We start from the raw sequence: 20,743 nt of genomic DNA on the forward strand, positions 1-20,743 counted from the left end.
AGAACTCCACAGTTCTCTAAACACGGCCAGAACAGGGAGGCAGATGCAGGCCCCTCAGTTCTGCCTAGCTGTTCCACTGCACCTTGAAGGCTCCAGGGTCCTGAACAGGCTGGGCTACAGGAAAGTGCATAGGCCACTTACCTCAGGATGCCGGGCCTCTGGAACTGGTGGTGTATGCCTGCTTGCTTAGAACTTCACAGTCCTCCAGACACATGGAGAGGCAGATACAGGTGCCCCAGACCTGGCTAGCTGTTCCACTGCACCCAAATGGTGCAAGGGCCACAAACAGGCTGGGCTCTGAGAAAATGGGTGTCCACCTGCTGGCTTAGAACTCCACAGTTATCCAGGACTAGTAACTTCTGAGTTGCCATCTCTTCTCTAGGAGTAAAAGGAGTGGGTGAATTTATGGTTTGGGGGAGACATCTGAAGGAAGGTGACCTAATGGGAGCCATGGGATCCATGTATAGAGATGCAGCCATCCGGGTCCTCACTGTGGTGGACCTGTCCTCACCCTCCTCCTGGACACTGACAGATAAACTCAGTGAGTAGACAAAGAACAAAGGAACCCACTGAAGCATTGCAGACAGCTGAGCATTCTTCAGCAAAAGGAGGTGTTTGAGGATATGCGATGGATTTGGAGATGTAAATTTACAGTCACCTTGTCATAGAAATAGCAGTATGGACAGACACACGTATTTCCACATGCAGATACACACCAGAGAACAAAGTGAGCATGTACAGTGTTTCCATATGCATCCTTTACTTTAGCTTCTACACAGGAGAGAATGAGAATGTAATTTATGGTTGTTTACTTTTTTTGCAAGGGAAGTAGTCTCAAAAATCTCTTCTCAATCTCCCTGAACAGCACCTGATCTGGTCAACACAATTTTGCTTAACTATGCTGCTAATGCCTCTGCAAACTGTGATATTCCTAAGGGACATCAGACATCTGTAACTCTGGGAATTGGAACCTGGCATAAAAGATTCTGGGCTGGCAGGTGTGAATTCTATGAAGATGATCTTATTGGAAATATTAGGCAAGTGGCTTAATTCAGATGCTAAAGATAGAAAATTTATTTGGTCTTGATAATCATACCTACATTCTTTTACTTACTAATATGTGGTGAATACTAAATAAAGGGTCTTTTCTGAAATAGGTTTATCATCTTCCTACTTTAATTTCTGACATTACAAAGATCACATACAACAGAATATCACACTATCTCCAAGAAAAGAAAGAAATTAACATTGATAAAATCAAAAGGAGAAAATAGTCTACATTTTAGAACAAACAACTCACAAGCAGGACCCACTAACCAAAGCAAAACCTTGTTACCCTCTCGAGTGTACTTGTGGGAAGAAGATGAAAATGTAGATATTATTAGTATAAGGGACAACACATACCAAAAAAGCATAAAATATTTCAGTTGCCATTAAGAAAGTGGAGGCATAGGTAGTTTCCTAGGAGATCTCAGGCAGTGAATAAGCTTGCTAATAAGCCACAAGCATCTTAATACTTTGCACAGACAATTGCTTCTCATCTTGTACATGTTAGGAAGCTGATCATGGTAACTGGTTACCATAAACCACTTGATTATGTTGTTCTGATTAACAAATTTAGAACCTAGACTCGGTATTTCTGCCTCATACAGAAGATCAGGGCACACAACAAGGAAATGCCGAGTCTGTGTCTCTGTGTATGGTCCAGGCTGAGACACAAGCATTTTTAAGGGTGAAAGTTATATGATTTATTTTTGTACTATTCTCAAAGGCACATCAAACCAAAAATGTTAATAAAATGACACACTTAAGCAAAACTATTCAGTGGAGGCAGAACAGATATAAAGGGCCAGAGAGGCACCGTGGGCCACACAGTAGGTGCTGTGTGAAGGTGGTTCTGGCTGGAAGAGGAGATAAGTTGATAAAATAATGAAAGAGAATCAAGATGCCAAATGGCTGCCTTTATTAGAAGTTACAAGAAAGCAATACTTTTGCTTTATTACTGTGTGAATTCAGTATGGACATACATCAGATATTTTATGTAACACTGAACTGAGTATGTTAAATATAATGTCTCCTGTAAGGTTTCCTGCAATCCCTTATGGAATTGAGTGTTACTTCCTTAAGTAGATTAAAAGCATAATTTCAGAGCAAGTGCCAGAGCCAAGTGCCACAAAGGTTACAACTCTATAAACTGTCAACATCAGGACTAAAACATGGAATGGTTTTACAGCCTACCTTTTGAAATTCATAATGTTGTGAAACAGTTTTTCATGTGCTAATTCTGTGAGTCTTTTACAATCTTTTGTCCTGTCAGAATTAATATTAATAATAATAGAATAAATACTCATTTCCACAATTTTCTCTGTGACCTATAGACAAGGTTGAATTCCAAGCCCATGTGTCATCTTCATGAAAAGAGGCTATTCAGGATCACCTACAACCTGCTAAACTAGAGACTCTGCTCGGCTGGTGTTATGCAGGAAACACAATTGAGTCACTCATTCCTCTAGTATTAATAACAAGCCTGGCTCTGTGCTTAGTCTTCAGTAATTTGATTCATTTACCAATGATACCAAGGAAATACAAGTCATTTTGTCTTATGTTCAAAGCAATGGAAGTGTCCCATTCTTGAATAGTGAATTGTGTAGCATTTGAAAGATTTTTTTGCTTTCTGGACTAAGCAGGCAGTGTACTCACTGTCGCAATCCATCCTGATGTAATGACAGAGAGTTGCACTCAGAAAATGCTTTCTTGGCAGACTTCTTTCACTTGGGGAAACAAATATTGGGTGGCACTGATTATTTTGCATACCTTTTCCTCATTTTTCTTCTATCATTTTGTCCTAGAGGACTCTGCAAGGCATAAAAAAAAAAAAAAAAAAAAAAAACACCTGGGCTTAGTAGGAAATGCATGTAGCCTACTGACCAAGATTCTATTGTAGTTTTGGGAAAAAATGACACCACTTAATGCAATCAGAACATAAGTCTCACTATTTTCCTTTCTAGACTCTCACAGATTTCCTCATCAGTATTAACCATATGTCCGTTTTTTCTAAGAACTTTTCTACACACTTGAGATATCGTGGTAATGACTTTGGAGAACATCATTGCAACTGTTTGTTTTCATATTTAACCATCACTAAGGTCGAGGCACCACTAGGTGAACCCTACATAGAGGGCAGGGGAAAAGTACCCTAGAACCATAGGGACAGTTAAACGCAGGGGGAAAAGTGTCCCTCCAAGTACATCAAGACTTAAAAGATATTTGTGCTCCAAAAATATCTTTAAAAATAAGTGCGTAAATGATCAATGCATTTTACAAACACAAACAAAAAAAAAATTCAGGAGTCTGAGACATCATTTGAGACTGATACATTGCTTGAAAACAAATGAAACAAACCTCCAAATTGCATTATTATTTGACTGTTATCAAATGCATACCATTATAATAAGTATATTAAAGCACAGGAAAGTCTCATGCCACCTGAAGCAGGCAGGATTCTTCTTTACCCTTAACTACATTTCAGGACCTAGCACAAAGGATGTCCTCACTCATCCTGACTGAACTCCTGTCCCTGGGTGAACTCTGGGAGCCATGGAGAGGAGCAATTACATGGTGACCAAGTTCATCCTGCTGGGTTTCACCACAGACCCTGAGATGCAGCTCCTGTTTGTGATGTTCCTGGGCATGTGCTCTGTGAACTTCTGGGAAACAACATACTCATCATGCTTATCTGTAGTGCTGCTTGGTTCCGCACACCCATGTACTTTTCCATTGGAAATCTGTCCTTCCTGGGCCTTTGGTATTCCTCAGTTCCTACACCCCAATGGTCCTAGTAAACTGAATCTCTGAGGACATAAGCATCTCCTCTTCATGCTGGGTGACCCAGTTCTACTCTGCAGGGCTGGCCTAGAGTGAATGCTACCTGCTGAACACCATGGCCTATGACCACCACATGGTTATAACCAAACCCCTACTCTATGCTCAGGCCACGCCCAGGGGACTAGTGGTGTTCTCCTCTACTGGGGGCTTCCTCAGTGCAATAATCTTAACCAGCAACACATTCACTCTGGATTTCTGTGGCGACAATGTCATTAATGATGCTTTCTGTGATGTCCCACCCCTAGTTAACTTGGCATGTGATATGAGAGACAGCTATCAGTCTGTGTTGTGTTTCCTATTGTCCTCCAACATCTTTGCCCCCACCCTGCTATTCCTGGCCTCCTACCTCTTCATCATTGCCACCATCTTGAGGATCCAGTTCACCCAGGTTGCCTCAAAGCTTTCCTCACGTGTTCCTCCCATCTCGTCTCTGTCACCCTGTACTATGGCTCCATCCTCTACATCTACACTTGGCCCAGTTCCAGCAACTCCCTTGAGAGGGACAAGGTGGTTTCCTCCTTTTATGCTGCGCTGTACCCCATGTTGAATCCCTTGAACTATAGTCTAAGGAATAAAGATGTGAAAGAAGCTCTGAAAAAACTATTTAACATATCACAAGCTTGTGTCTGAATCTCATCCATTCCTCCCATCATTGCTAAGGGTTATCAATTATAACATTCTACTTTAAAGAAGGCTGGGGAAATGTACTATCAAAAATTTGTCAAAAATGAAATTCAACTTTCAGTCAGGATCAGTGAAGATATCCTTGGTGCTAGGTCCTGAAATGTAGTTAAGGGTAAAGGAGAATCTTGCCTGCTGCAGGTGGCATGAGACTTTCCTCTGTGTCAGCTATTTCTTTTAGTTTACTGATTAAATAATTATCTCTGCTATGCCATATAGATTCACTTTAATTTCAATAGTCTTTAATAAGCAGTATCTGAGTTTAATATGAAATATAGAACTGTGTAACAATTATCACATCTCAAAGAATTACATTTCTTTTCTTTTCTCTCTCTTTTAATATCAACTGATGTATGTTTTCCTAAAGCTCTGATGTGACATGTACAAGTCCTAGAAGGGCAATAATGCAGAGTGTGTGTTTCTTTCCTCTACCCTACTGGAAGATGGGAAGTTAAATCCAAGGACAAGGATGCACTAGTAATAAAAATATATAAAAAATTTTACAAACTAAAATTAAAAAACACTCACTAGGAAATAAATGGAGCATATATCACTCTATGTAATTTGACAACTAAGTGATATTCTAGTATTATTTCCTATCTTTTCACATAATTCCTAGAAAAATCTATAAATATTCACAAATCTACATAAAGCTTCAGATTAGAACCTCTTATCACATGGCAACAGCCTTGTAGATCACCTTTTGAGTGCATATTGAGATATTTAATTGCCACAAATTTGGAGCCCAACTGGCTACATGTTATGTAATAGACAAGTGTGAAAGTACTCTGTATCCACAGGACAGTCAAACGTGCATGAAAAAGTGTCCCTCCACCTACATCAAATCCTGGTAGACACTGGGCTCTGAAAAGTTCTAAGATTATAGTAATACCTCGGTTCATGAACTCCCTTTGCTCCATGATTCTTAGGACCATAGCTGAATTTGTATTCTTGCTGGGAAGTTGGCCACCATTGTGTTCAACATCTGATGTTGAGTTCCCTAAGGGAGGCAGACCTATGCTGAATACTTCTGTTTGCAAACTAAATTGTTCACAAATTAAAGTATCCGTGAAGTGAGGCATTATTCTATATGAGCATAAAAACAGCACCATTCTAAAAACACAGAAAATAACACATTTCACAAAGTTTCTTATATGCTGGTTTACCCAAGTATATTAAATAAAAAAATGACTGCAATTTTTCTGTTTGAAAATTTATTGAGAATTTTCCACCTTGTCAGTAAAAGAACCTTAATAGCAGAAATTACTCTCGTGATTCAGTCTCCAGCAAAATAACGGTGAGGCCTCATGTATTATCTATTTCACTGTATGGATATATTTCACTAAGGAAACCTTTTTTGGTTTTATAATTTAAAATATTTGTAATGAATCATAACTATATCATATTATTAATATATGGCATGTAATTTTACTTTTTTATAAACTGTGTAAGTATTTTGAAAAGTGTTTCTGTAAGTCTCTTTTACATATGACAGAATATTTTACAGGTGAGTGTAGGCATACATGTGCACAACTGGATGCACTGACATTAACTTTCATTGCAGGATCATAAAGTTTTAAAAAGGTTTGTTTTAAAAAGAAAATTTCTCAGTGTGGTGATTCAAAACTACTGCTAAACACAACGACAACTTAGGGTAACTCAACTTAAGAATGATGTCTGTGACTAATAACAGAGATTGGAAAATACAATTTGCTCCCAGAGTTTAGTCCTCAAATACCTATTATGATATAACTTTTTTAACCTGGCGTAAAAAGAAAGATTAACTTCTCAGTCACCAGCAAGTATCCCCCTTCATCCTCCATCAGGTTTGTTACGAGATTTATGGCAAAGATGTTCAAGGCTCCTAGCAGTGGGGACAGTGTCTTCCATAATTCTGGAAAAATACTTAGTTATCACCTCTCAAACTGTAGGCAACTTCCCAGTTTTCGTGGGTCCAGAACAACTTGTCCATTACTAGCTGGGAATGGAAAAAGTAATTTTTTCTCTGAGTCTACATTCAAGAAGTCTGATTAAGCATGAGTTCTTCATCTATTTTTACTTTCCAGTTGCACAGAATATTAAGTGTAATGTTCACTGGTTTTATGGTTTTACTTATTAATTAATAAAGTTCTTCCTTCTAGAATAAAGGTTCTATAGAATAAGGTTTCATCCTATCATCGTTAGAGCTCTATCTCAGGAGTCTAAAATGACACTGGAGGCAGATGCATGCCTTGAGAAAAAGACGGCCCCCAAAGCCACTTTTTAACTTGCCTGATATTAAATGTGTGCCATGGTAATGAATACATCAATACTTAGGCAAGAACAACATACCACCCACAGGAGGTGGATCCCCCTTTAGCCTTAACTATATCTCAGATCTTAGCAGAAAGCACATCTGCTCTGACACTAAAGGAAGAATCAAATTCTTGTCTACTCCAACCTTAGGTGAGCTCTGGGAGCCATGGAGAGGTACAATCACACGGTGTTACTGGGTTCATCCTGCTGGGTTTCACCACAGACACCACAATGCAGATGGTTCTGTTCGTGGTGTTCCTAGGCATGTACTCTATGACACTCCTAGGAAACAACATATTCATCGTGCTGATTTGTAATGATGCCAGCGACTCCACACATCCATGTACTCTTTCATTAGAAATTTGTCTTTCCTGGGTCTTTTGTATTCTTCTGTCTATACCCAACAGACAGTTACCTGCTTCTCTGAGGACAAAAGCATCTCCTTTGCAGAGTGTGTGATACAATTCTTCTTCTCTGCTGAGTTGTGCTACAGTGAGTGCCACCAGCTAGCCATGGCCTATGACGACTATGTGGCCATTGCCATCTCCCTGCTCTATGCTCAGGCCATGCCCAGGAGACTGGCGTCTGTATAGTGTGTTCTCCTATACTGAGTGCTTTCTCAGTGCAATAATCTTGACCAGCAATACATTGATTCAAGACTTCTATGGTGACAATGTCATTGATGACTTTTTCTGTGAGGTCCCACCCTGGTGAAGTTGGCATGTGATGTGAGAAACAACTACCAGTCTATGTTGTACTAAGTTTTGATCTCCAATATCATTGCCCCTTCCCTGCTCATCCTGGCCTCCTACTTCTTCATCTTTGCCACCATCTTGAGGATGTGCTCTACTCAGAGACAATATTGAAGCAAGTCTATAATATATACCAGAGATGATGCTTTAATCACTAAAACAAAACAGATAAACTAATGCAAAAGAAATATTTGGTTAAATTTCATTTAATATAAATTGATCTTTGATAATAAACTTCCCAATCATTCTCTTGAAGCAGTGTGCTATCACTTAGCAATGATGGGAGGAATGCATGTGAGTGAAACACCAACCTGCGATAAAGAGTTTTTTCAGAGCTTTTTTCATATGTTTCTTCCTCAGACTGTCGATCATGGGGTTCGACATGGGGAACAGTACATTATATAGGGTAGACACTGTTTTGTCTCTTTCAAGATTGTATCTGGAACTGGAGCATGAGTAGATGAAGAGGATGGAGCCACAGTACAGGGTGACAGAACACATTACTTCAAGAGAGTGATATAGTTTTCAAAAAGCAGTTCTGGGTTTAATGCAAAATTTAAAAAATATATATACTTTCAGCATCTTAGAATCATTTAAATGTCTTTTCCTATAAATATCGATCTATTTATTTATTTCTGCATAATGATTAATATGAAGATGTGATGAAGCCATACTATAGACTGCTGACATTGGAAAAGTAAATTTTAACTACTATTAATCAATTACTTCTAGGTTTCCTGTATTACAGATGAATAAGGCCTGTCAACATATTTTTGGTAGAAATAAACAGAGCACTTATGTATGAGAAGATACAAAATTAAAGAGTAGTCTGGAGGTAAAACAAGTGGTTCATTGTCTACTATCTTCCTATGTGGTTTATTTTAACTAAATTTTCTTAATATTCTCTGGCCATTAATTGCAATGCTCTTTCAATAACAAAATTATAAATTTTGAGCTAAAAACTCTTCACTTATGAAACTTTATTTTTCAGCTGCATTCTTATAAAAAGCATTACAAAACCTTAAAGATATCAGTTGTACTTTGAAAACTGAGCTCTTGGTGTACTCTGGGAGCCATGGAGAGGTGCAATCACACAGTGACTGAGTTCATCCTGCTGGGCTTCACCACAGGCTCCACGATGCAGCTGGTCCTGTTTGTGGTGTTCCAGGACATGCACTCTGTGACACTCCTGGGAAACAACATATTCATCAAGCCTTTTGTTCTTAGTTCAAATGTTCTAATTTAAAAAATACCAGCATGTCTCTAGAATGTGTTCCTTCCCCTAGAAAGTGTGGTAGAGTTTCCCCAAGAGCCATGGAAGAGAGGTCCCCCAGGCAGTACCATAAGTCATCATACACAGGCCTACTGTGGCTCCAAGACTTGCTAAATGCCGGAGTGAACAGCCCACAGGATTTAGTAGGTTAGCAGTATGCTACTACAAAGATAACAAGGCAAGAGATGTCCAACCTTGTTTTGTTCTGCACTACAGGGACAGGGGACCCAGCCTACAGAGTTTAAGTGTTAGGGTATCAGTGCCTGGTGATATCAAAGACTTTGGTTTGGTTCAATCCCACAGGGAAAAATGTGGCACTTTCTGTCATTTGGCCAGGACAGAGGGACATACTTAGGAAATCTGGCCTCCTGTAATGTGAATCCTTTTTCTTTATGTTCATAGTCTGTTTTATTCAATACAGTGGTGCTGTTTCCCCACTTAGGGGTTGCACTGCTGTGTGGCCCAAAAGAAAGGACCCAAAGGACATATTTACCCTTGAAAGTACTCCTTGGGGTGATGCATAATCCTGAAGTGCATATGTTCCATGAATTTTAACCATATTTGTTCCAATTATCAGTTATCATTTTGCTATCCACACCACTCTTGAACACTTTCCCTAATATCTCAGTGATGCAGGTGACACAGGTCTGTGTGAAGCTCTCCAGTGGACTTGCTTTGAAATCTGTATTTCTTTAAATTGTTTTTTTAACTATTTTGATATGTTTAATCTTACTCACTTTGAGATGAAAAACAAGTGTGTAGGACTGATAACTGTATTACTGAGTTTTTGTTTGATCATTGAGCAGAACTGTTTGCAGTGTCACTTTTTGAATGTCATTTTAAATTCTTTAATTTTGTAACCTGAACAGCTGTTTCTAAGATGACAATATGTAACTTATCAACCAGCGATTTCTTACCATTTATTTTTCTATACTTTTGTATTATTTCTACCCTTTTTTATCTCCATGTATTTTTTTCCTTTTCTTTAAATAAAAAAAGATAGCTTGTACTCAGGTCTTAGTGTAGAACTAACTTTTCCACTTAATTGGATGAATACATGAAAGAATGATTGTTGAAATGCTTGGTAAAACCAAGTGTAGCTTTGTAAGAAATGAACAGCCCCTCAAAGTTTATGCATCAATTTGCATTCCCATAAGAAATGAACGTTCCTCTTATTCCGTACTCTCATCAGAAGGTGTGCTATCAGTTTACGTTAACCATTCTAATGCTTTCAAAATAATTCACTTTTGAAATCTACAATTCAACAATAAAAATGATATTGGACATCAAAAATTGCTCTTAGGCACATACAGCAAACATTAGGGAACACTTTTGTGGAAATATCTTACTGAAAAAAATTAATATATTGAGAAAATTTCAAACCGCTTTGTGATTCCAAATTTCTCCCAATAGAGATTGTTCAACAAGCATCAGTATCAAACTGTATCTTTGAAACTATGTACTTTTTTCTGAGATCTCCCAGTGATACCAGCCAGAATGAATTTCATGAAATCTTGAACTACAAAGAAATAAAATAACATATTACAGCACATCAAAGGACCCCCAGCACTATAAGATTAAAAGAGTTCATGTCACAGCAAATAATGACCAAAAAAAAAAAAAAACAGTTTGTTCAATATTTCATTTTAAATAAAACTTATTGTGATGAAAGGAAATATATTAGTTGGAAAATATAATAAAAGTATTCACCAAGAAACAATAACCCTCATGCCTGTGGTCGGATAATCTGCAATGCTTTCCGGAAGGCTTCTTTGACATCTTTGTTTCTCAGGCTGTAGATGAGGGGATTGAGCAGTGGGTTGACAACGGTGTAGAACAGGGCAGCTACTTTGTCCTTCTCCAGGGAGTAGCTGGAGCTCGGCCTTGAATACATGAAGAGCAGGGATCCATAGAAGAGCATGACAGAGACCAGGTGGGAGGCACAGGTGGAGAAAGCTTTGCGCCTCCCTGAGGCTGAGCGGATCCTCAGGATAGCCAGGAGGATGTTGAGATAGGAGGTGAAGATGACGAGCAGGCAGGAGAGCACTGTGAACCCCACTACACCTAGCAGGACTTTTTCATAGACCTGGGTGTCTGTGCAGGACATTTTTACCAGTGGTGGAGCATCGCAGAAAAAGTGGTCAATGATATTTCTACCACAGAAATGCAGCCGGAAAGTGTTGGCAGTGTGAGCTATGGCGTTTAGAAACCCTCCGATGTAGGAGCCAGTGACAAGCCCGGTGCAGAGATCGGAGGACATGGTGCCTGAGTACAACAGTGGGCTGCAGATCGCCACACAGCGGTCATAGGCCATGGCAGCCAGCAGGTAACACTCAGTGTAGGCCACAACACAGGAGAAGAACAACTGAGCCCCACATCCAGCCAAGGAAATGCGCTTATCTTTTGAAACACAACTGGACAGGATTTTGGGAGTGTACACAGAAGTGTACCAGAAATCCAAAAACGACAGGCTGCCGATGAAAAAGTACATAGGTGTGTGTAGCCGGGCATCAATCCGGATTAAGAAAACCAGGGTCAGGTTTCCTGACAAGGTTGCCAAGTAGATAGCTAGAATTATCCCAAAGATGACCAGCTGCCAGCGGGGGTCTGCTGAGATGCCCACCAGTATGAATTCGGTCAGGAAAGTGCGATTTCCCAGTTCCATGTTCACTGAGAAAAACCTGGTCATCACCACTGCAAGAAAAGCTACCACTAGTTTTTCTATTGATTAATTAATAATTACTAAGAAGTTTAGGAGATACTATTTCTTATTATTTAGCATTATAGAACTTCACATTGGGACTTGGCAAGACAGCAGGATTTAGAGTGAAAATGATTTTTAAATTATGGAATCCATTTTTCACCTTTAATGTAGAAAATCTCTTATTCTCATAAGACTGATGATGAAAATGAATTTTTTGACAGATTGTGTGATTGACTAAACAGCAGATATTGCAGAACTGTAGGGCTATCTTTGATTTGTGATGGACACTCATAAAATTTTAGTATCTATCCATAAACTGAGCATTTCTTGTCTGAAGCTGTGTATAACAATGTAGTGTCTTAAACTTCCTACTGTAACAAGTAGAGAGAAACAGACCTGACTGTCTGTTTCAGACAGATTTGTCAGTCTCTATGCTACACCCATATTTAATTAACCCTCTTGGTTCTCCTTACACCTCTGTACCAGTGGACTGAGGGTTACACACTTCAAACAAAGAAAGAGAGTGAAGTATAGAGTTCAAGTAAGCAAAGTCACAGGGCTATTCAACTGCAGACCTGGTACTGGAAATGAGACTCTGTGTAATTACTAGGTGCTTACAAAGAAGTTACAGACAGGAAGGAACAACATCAGCTGTAACATTACACAAAGAGGTGACTGTAGACCATAATAATCTACTGCATAGTTCAAAAGGCTAGAAGAAAGGATCTTCAATATGTTCCTGTAAAGAATTACAAATATTTGAGATTGAAATCATTTAAACATTACACAATATATACATGCATAGAAACATTACATGGTAACACATAACTGTGTACAATTTGAGCATATATATATATATATATATATATTTAAATTTTAAAATAAATAAAAATAAGGAGACAAAAACAAAACAAAATTGTCATAATAAAACAAAAACATTAGTTAAGATGATCCCATTACTTGATAACTCTATCATCTTAGAAAAATATCTTAACCTGCAAACATACACAACTTCACATGCAAAATGGTAAGAAAATTCCAATATTACATAGGTAAAATGCACAGATAATATAGGGAACAGGTAGTGTAGCTATGAAATGGTAGCTAATTTAAATCTGAGGAAAAATATATTTATAAATTCTTATTTTACACAAATGTAATAAAGTCAAGTTTCTGCTAATAAGCAACTGAAATTAGGACTATGGTGTCACTAAGAATATTATTAAAATTCAGAACCTTAATATCTATGTAATTCAGTACCACAATACAAAAATAAGCCTGTTTTGGAAATAGAAAGCTCATTGGCCTGAGGTCAAAGCATAATGTAACTGTTACATAAACCTGATACCAAACACGTGTATGAATTAGGAAATTTATCTCCATTCTCAGGAGTGTATTTCCCCAAAAATGGTTAGTTCCTTTCCCAGTAGCAATTAGTTATGATCCCAATTAGCTAACATCTCAGAAATCAACAGGACACTATAGAGGACCTTGCCTGTTATAATAAAATGTTCCACAGTGAGTAAAAATCTCTTTATACCCATGTACCTTTGGAAGGGAAGTAGCAAAGACAACTGCATTTGTATTTTATCTCAAGATTTGCATTCCCATTCTTGCTCCCCTAAAAAAACCAGCCATTTTCCCACCCCTATATTTTTTTAATTTCTTCATAAGAAAATATCTAATAACTGAAAGGTAAGAAATTAAATATCTCTTTGGGAACTAGTAAAACACAACTCTCCCAAAAAACCCCATAGTGCACATAAGTGCACAAAATTTTAGAGGACTCAAATACTCTCAGCAATTTATCAGTGGATTTTCTGCTTAGGCTTCTTAGATTGAAAATCTTCTCTCATAGAAACTGTCTCTATTTCCAGTGCTAACAATCCAAGTAAAATATTAAAGACAGATACAAATATTTAAACTTCATATGCTTGAAGCTAAATTGTTAATTTTCACTTTCAAACTTGATCTATATATTCCTTCTCCATATAAGTTCATGATCTCCTTGCCTTTTTTTCTGAATTCAAAAAAAATTAGAATCAGTTTATTCCCATCCTCTACTATAAACTTTTCATTGTCTCAGAAACAAAACCATAATTCCCTTTGCTTTAGCTTTTCCACCCCCATTACATTTATGGTTACCACTGGGTTCAAGAGGACGGCATTCACCATGTAACTGGTCTGCACCATTCGTGCCTTCTGGTACATGGTGGACAGAGAAGCCAGCACAGTCCAGTAATTCAATGACACACCATAACGCCTGTATTTACAACCTTGTAATGATGCCTCATTTCTCTCTCTCTCTCTCTCTCTCTCTCTCTCTCTCTCTCTCTCTCTCTCTCACACACACACACACACACACACACACACACACACACACACACAGATTGGCCTTGCAATTATCCACAGCTCAGCTCTCTCTAAAACACATTATCTCCTAAAACTCAGCCTACTCTCCTGGTCTTTCATTTTGCTCCTATATTGGTGATTTTTCCACTTTCCCAAATGTACATCTGTCTTTTAACCAGTCTATTTCTTCTCCCTGAAACACTGTTCTCAAAAAACTTGCATATTTCTCCTCCTGTAGGTCCTTTTCATATTTGCTAGGGATCATATTAATCACTTATTGTTAAAAGATTCCATGCCCATTTCTCACCAATAATCTGCACCCTTCTGACTGTACATGGATCCTGTTCTGTTTTGATCCATTTCTAGCTCTTGAGTTCTAATTTACATCATACACTCTTATTTTTCATATTTAACTCCTTTTCTCTCTAACAGGATACATCATACATAAGAAAAAAGTCTATTTACTGCTGTATTCCAGCATCACAGTCAATACCTAGCAGGGTAATAATGCCTGGTACATATTGAGAGAATATCTGTAATTTGGACCTGTTTTTCCTGATGGAGTTTCTGCTTCTGATAGCACTTAAAATTATCAGAAAAACAAAGCACACTTTCCTGGCACAGTAAACGATACTGTAATAAAAAGGATGAATATATAAAATGTAAGACTCACTCTGAGACCTGAATCCACCTGGAGTTTATAGTAAACTGTTGCTTATATGTGCATGTGAGATAAAAGCACAGACAATGTCCCAACCATGCATGCTGAACCACTACACACGGGAGTACTGGGCCTGGGAGCATTTCTGCAAAGGATGTGTTTCTTTGGCATCTAAAGAGGAGAGAAGGAGAGAAGGAGGGAATGCAGTGTGGGGTAGTGATATGAACAGACAGACAGGAGATCATTTCTTTGTTCTTGGTTTATTTCATTGTTACTGAATATATGATCCTTCATCACAAATATCAACATGAATTTCAAATTGTGTATTAGGAACAGATATACTGCTGGATGGAATCTGAGTTAAAGTGGAGTCCGTGTGTGTGTGTGTGTGTGTTTGTGTGTGTGTGTGTGTGTGTGTGTGTGTGTCTGTGTGTGTGTGCACATCTCTGGTGTTGGCATGACAATGATCACCTTATAGCCATCCCACACTGCATTCCCTTCTCAGTCCAGCTGCAGGCACAGCAAGGCAAAACCACTCAGCTTCCCTTCGTCTTCAATGCTTACCTCTTGTCAGCAGCACCAGTTTCAGGAAGTGGTGCTGTCCATTCTTTTTGGTATTTGCTGTACAGCTTGAAGGAAGCAATATATATTTCCTCAGTAGCCCTTTGAGACCTCCTCCACACAGCATCCAGAAATATGTAACTCTGTCTCCAAAGACATAATTAAGAGTTTGTGTGGAGTATGGCGATGCATAATATACTAACTAGAATATGATCAAGTGAGCAGAATCTTATTAAAAGTTGACAATTTTAATGGCTCTATGTCACAATACAATCATTCAATATTTTTGGTAACAGAATTTCTCTGACCTGTACTATTGATTGTTTTCTATAATTTTTCTAGTGATGCATGCTCTTCTCTCTGAATGGTCTTCTCTGGCTCCTTCACTGGACATGCCCTGCATTTCCCTGGGGTTAAGGCTGAATCAAGTCTCACCACAATGCATGCACTGAGACCTGAACTCCAGGACCTGCAACGTGACTGCAGATGGAGATCAGGCCTAGGGAGATGTGATTAAGATAAACACAGCAAGTAATGTGGGCCTAACCCCCACCCTACTTGACTGTTTGCCAAGAATATTCCAAGATACAAGTGTCACTCAGAGTGTGATGCCACAGAGGAAAGGAGAGGTGGGACCTCTGCAGCCAGGCACCGATCTGTGAATCAAAGAGAAAGACCATGAGAGAAACAGCCCCATGTGCTTTTGAAATTGGACATCTGGCCTGAAGCTGTGGAAAAAATACTTTTCTCTTGAAAACCACCTGCCATGCAGCACTGCACTAGGAAAGTCCTGCAAACCCGGGGTGCCAGGTTAATAAGGGGGCAGCCTCTTAATGTTGCCACAGACTCATGTTTCACACACAAAAAACTACTGAGATTAAGAAATTAGATGCATCACAAAGATATATTCCTACTTTAAATTTATACATAAAACTGGAAAGAAGAAATATAAACATTTGCAGGTCCTTAGTTGTTACCAATCCCTGCTTCACCAAGTAATGATTTCCATTTTGATTTTTCCCCTGCATGTAAAGTTTTATGCAATCTCATTCATTCTGCTCTACTTGTGCATCTATTCTTGTGTTTGGGTTCACTTACATCTTGCTGCTCTCCTCACATCACTGACTTACTGTTCCTAGGATCTTCTAATATTTTTGTGAGGGGAGAATGCTCTTTTTTTAGAAATCCACAGTGACTCTAGTGACTAAATAATATTTGTTCTCTATTTCATCAATTGGAGAGGAAACCTGTTATCTTGCATTATACAAGAAGCAGAAATCAGAATAAAATGATTTTTCTCTTATGAGAAACCCAAGATATAAATTAATTAAATAGCAAAACAAGAGACAGACTGCAGGGAACAGGGAATCAGACCTTTTGCAGAAGGAAGGAAGTTAGGTTTGGGACAAACAAAGCATAATGATTGAAAAAAAAAATCAAGAACTTAGCTCTCCAAAATGTAACTGTTATGTGTCAAACATAGATGCAAACTGCTATCTCCACAAAAGGATTGTTTTCCTTTCTTTCTTTTTTTTTTTTTTCAGAAAGTCTAGGCTACTGAAAAGGATAGGGATAACCTGCTATAATCAAGTACTTACAAAGAAACTGAGCTCAAACTGGAATTTTCCACAGGTACATCTTTATTTCTCAAACTGTAGATCAAGGGATTCAACATGGAGCTGACCACAGGGTAGAACAGCAGTACTACTTTGTCCTGCTCCAGGGCATAGCTGGTGCTGGGCCAGGAGAGGATGAAGACGATGGAGCAGTTGGCTGCCAGGTGGGAGCTGTACGTGGAGAAGGCCTTGAGGAGGTCTGTGATGGAGTGGATCTTCAGGATTGCCACCACTATGGAGAGGTAGGAGGTGAGGATGAACCCAGGAGGAGCAATGATGCTGCAGGTCAGGACAAAGTACATTTCAGCCTGGTAGCTCACCTCCATGTCACATGCCAACTGGCAAGTGGGGGCAGGTCACAGAAGAAATCATCAATGACATTGTCACCACAGATTAAGAGAAATGATTTTTAGAAATATAGATAATCCAGATCCCACTTAGCATACATACCAATATTCATTGGAAAATGACTATGAATAATTCATCGGATTTTGTGCTAATCACCAGAGACACAGCAGAAAACAAAGCAGAAACAGCCATGGTCCTTGTGTGATATTATTTTAGTTCATCATAACTACAAAGTAAAGCAATTGCCAAGAGTAATTGGTGGAGCATGTAGGTTTAGCTGAATGTCACTAAGCAAGTTAAGGGCAGACCCAGTAAAACAAAACTCCTTGTGGTGTATTTCATGTGCCTCATGTGCTCCAGTACTGCCCTTTTAGCTGCACTCTTTTTCAAAAATTCTGTTTAGCTTCTGTACCTTGGCTTGAGCAAGGATGTTTAATTTGGGCTCAGAGACCCCTGAGCCCAAATTCATTCATCTGAATGAATGCAGATAGGCTTCAAGAAATCCACAATTCCCCCAAAAAATGCTTCTGGGAAGTCTTATTCATGTACCTATTTGTCAAAGGGTCAATCTGGGTACAGGGTTCAAAGTCACTGTGCCACAGGGTTTAGATTTCCACTACCCAGTGCGAGGGGTTCTAGGGAGATATTAAAACCCTTTGAAATGAACCACACTGAAAGAATTTGAATACTGATGGGAAAATTAAATACATTTCCTCCACATAGTCTTGGATTTGTGACCTTCCAGATTTTACTAATTAGTTTAAATACTTGGCAGAGGAGCATTAGTGTTGTTTGTTATGTTATAATTTAAACAAAATCACAAGAAATAACTTTGTTAAACTAAGATGAAAATAATCCAAAATAGAGGAAGCAAGACTATATGGATATTAACTGTAGACACTGTGAGTGAGAAAAAGGGACAAGAATAGGAAAAATCCTCCTTTAAATATAAAACATTTCAAATCCTTATAAAATTTAAACCATGTAACCTGAACAAAGCTGAACAAGTACTTTGAAAATAACAATATGCAATATATTAACCACTGTTAATTTCTTAGTTTTTTAAAAATTCTGTATCATTTCTATACTTGTATTGTTTTTCTTTTTTAAAGAAAATATAAAGGAATATTTACACCAGTACAAAATGGTTGTGTATCATAACTGTGAATAACAGGATCAGTGGAAGAGAAGATTTGCAGGACAAATGTACTCATGCCCGAGGAATTCACCTGCTACTGAGTAGCATGGACAGGGGACATTTTGCTCAAGCCCTCCAGCCTGAGTGTAGTCTCTGGTCCCACAGGAAAACTGAATTTCCCAAGAGTCTGTGGTTAAAGTCTGGGTCATGTGACCACGTTTTGGCCAAAGAGCATGGACAGAGGCAAGAACACCACACCTTCGTGTAAAACCCAAAATATGTAAATTTTGTTGTAATAAAGAGAGGCAAAAAAAGTGCCCTAAAGGATAAAACAGCAAGTGTGTTTAGGTGTGTTAAATAGATGACCATATTAATGGTTTTGATTGGATCATTGAACACAACTGTTTGCAGTCCCACTGTTTGAACGTTCACTTTGTAAGCTTTGATCCTGTGACCTGAACCACTGTCTTTAAGATGATAGTGTGTAATCTGTTAACTGGTGATATCTTACTGTTTTTGTTGTTGTTGTTGTTGTTGTTGTTGTAGTAGTTCTGTATTACTTGTACCCTTACACTGTTTTGTTTTGTTCTGCATTTTTCTCTTTTTCCTTTTAAATTAAAAAAAAAAAAAAAAAAGAACACCACACTGTTGCTCTTTCTGGCCATGGTACCTCAGACTGGGCTATTCTGTCTCTGCTTCAGCTGCTGCCAAACCTTATTTGCCGTAGTAATATTGGCAGCCCCTAAAAGGAGAAGCAACATGGATTTGAGTGTCTGCCCACTGCAATGATGAAGCTGCTCAAGAACTAGCTGAAGGCTAGTCCAGCCTACCCATAGCAAAAATAGATGGGGTCATTCATTTAGCTATCAACTGCACAAAGCCCAATGTGACAGGCTTTGGGGACTGTTAGAAATACAAATCAGACAGAAACACAGGCCCCTTAAGGAAGAGAGTTTAGGAGTGGAAAAACATAACTAAAACCAAGTTATTGTAATAAAATGTTGTAGGAAAATGTAAAGGAAAAAATCTGCTAAAATGGATTGATTTTTGGATTTTCCATTCAATTCTATAGTTATCTGAAACTCTCTTAATCCACCAGGCATTGTACCAGGTGTACTCCTAGCTAGCTGGAGGCTGAGGCAGGAGAATGGCTGTGAATTATTTGGAGGTCAGCCTGGGCTACACATAAAGACCATACCTCAAAAAAATAATTTAAAAATACTCCAGAAAGAAAGAAAGATAAAGGAAAGAGGGAAGGAAGGAAGGAAGGAAGGAAAAGCAAGCAAGGCTTTTCTATTTAAATTTTTATTACACATATTTGCAGTACACACTGGTCACGTTCCTTGTTATCTTAACCACCTCTAATCTTAACTCAGTTGCCATCCCTTCTCGCTCCCACCTCAAACTGATGCTCTTCCCGGTGGAGAAAGATCTCTCTCCCCACATTCTATAACTTATTGCTTATGCTGCACTACATTTCTATTTTCGGTTTCTCCTAAAAAAAAAAAAAAAAAAAAAAAAAAAAAAAAAAAAAAAAACAAAACACGAGACACACTTGTGCATCTCGTTTATTTCACCAAATATTAAGATCTCGAGCTGCATCCACTGTGCTATAAATGACTGGAATCAATCTTTCTTTAAAGAGTACACAAATAACTGTATATTCTAGTGAGTAAATACCGCATTTTCTTTGTTCAGAAGTCTATTTTTAAGCAGAGAGAGGGAGAAAACACATGGGATGAAATCTGAATTTGAATGAAGCCATAAATGAAGCAGAAGGGTGAATGAGGTATTTGCTGTTTATTCTCTACATAATTCACTGTTTTCCTTTTTAATCACATGGCATATAGTATCGCCTTTATAATTGAAACAAATAATAACTTAAACATTGGCTCCACTAGTGTCTTAAAATATATATAATATTATGTTATTTAATATTTTAAATTTTTGATTTTTATCTAACCTTATGTGCAGCCAATCAAAGAACAGATTGCAACTTCAGCAGGGCAGTGGAAGTCGGTTCCTGGGGATCTGTCGCCCTCTGGTGGTGAAAAGAAGCACCGCTCCAAGCACTTCGGCAGGGTCCAGAGCGCAGCCTCTGAAGCACCGGCTGCATAGCATTTCTATGTTGCAGCACAACCGGAAGACTCCAGGCCCAGAACTAAAGCCCCAGAAAGCCAATTGCTTGCCCCCTGGTGTGTATGCCTTCCTGCGCTGTCACTGCCCATGCACAGTTGCTGGGAACACAGCTGGATAAATGGCCTCCAGTGAGATGAAGCCATCGGTGAAAGGGTGCCTCCGTGCATCTCTGAGGTGCACAGTATCTGTCAAATGAAGGAAAGAAATCACGGTAGTACACAGAATCTTTCCCTTGTCTCAGTGTGTGTACTAGAGAAGTATTAATCTATACCCCCGCTATCCCATAAATATGCTCTAGGAGAAAACACAGGAACTCCTGGTGCTTGCTATTTCACAGG

At 38.6% G+C, this 20,743-nt stretch overlaps 1 protein-coding gene and 2 pseudogenes across 1 annotated transcript; 2 read left to right on the top strand and 1 right to left on the bottom strand.

Moving 5' to 3' along the window:
- Positions 1-3,597: 3,597 nt before the first annotated feature.
- Positions 3,598-4,515, top strand: LOC100725016 (olfactory receptor 9G19-like; annotated as a pseudogene).
- Positions 4,516-7,027: 2,512 nt separating this feature from the next.
- On the top strand, positions 7,028-7,727 carry LOC100722625 (olfactory receptor 9G19-like; annotated as a pseudogene).
- Positions 7,728-10,612: 2,885 nt separating this feature from the next.
- Positions 10,613-18,285, bottom strand: LOC100722895 (olfactory receptor 9G4). The gene is made up of 2 exons (XM_003468016.4): positions 18,264-18,285; positions 10,613-11,556 (listed from the first exon to the last, which is right to left on the bottom strand). The coding sequence occupies exon 2, from the start codon at positions 11,549-11,551 to the stop codon at positions 10,613-10,615; it is 939 nt and encodes a 312-aa protein (XP_003468064.2). The 5' UTR covers positions 11,552-11,556; positions 18,264-18,285.
- Positions 18,286-20,743: the final 2,458 nt, after the last annotated feature.

The sequence above is a fragment of the Cavia porcellus genome, unplaced genomic scaffold (assembly GCF_034190915.1).
Source record: "Cavia porcellus strain 051 isolate PalLab524CR breed Dunkin Hartley unplaced genomic scaffold, mCavPor4.1 scaffold_14, whole genome shotgun sequence".
Lineage (NCBI taxonomy): Eukaryota > Metazoa > Chordata > Mammalia > Rodentia > Caviidae > Cavia > Cavia porcellus.

Excerpts from the sequence above, each read along its gene's own strand:
- LOC100722895 (XM_003468016.4), bottom strand. The coding sequence starts at position 11,551 with ATGGAACTGGGAAATCGCACTTTCCTGACCGAATTCATACTGGTGGGC.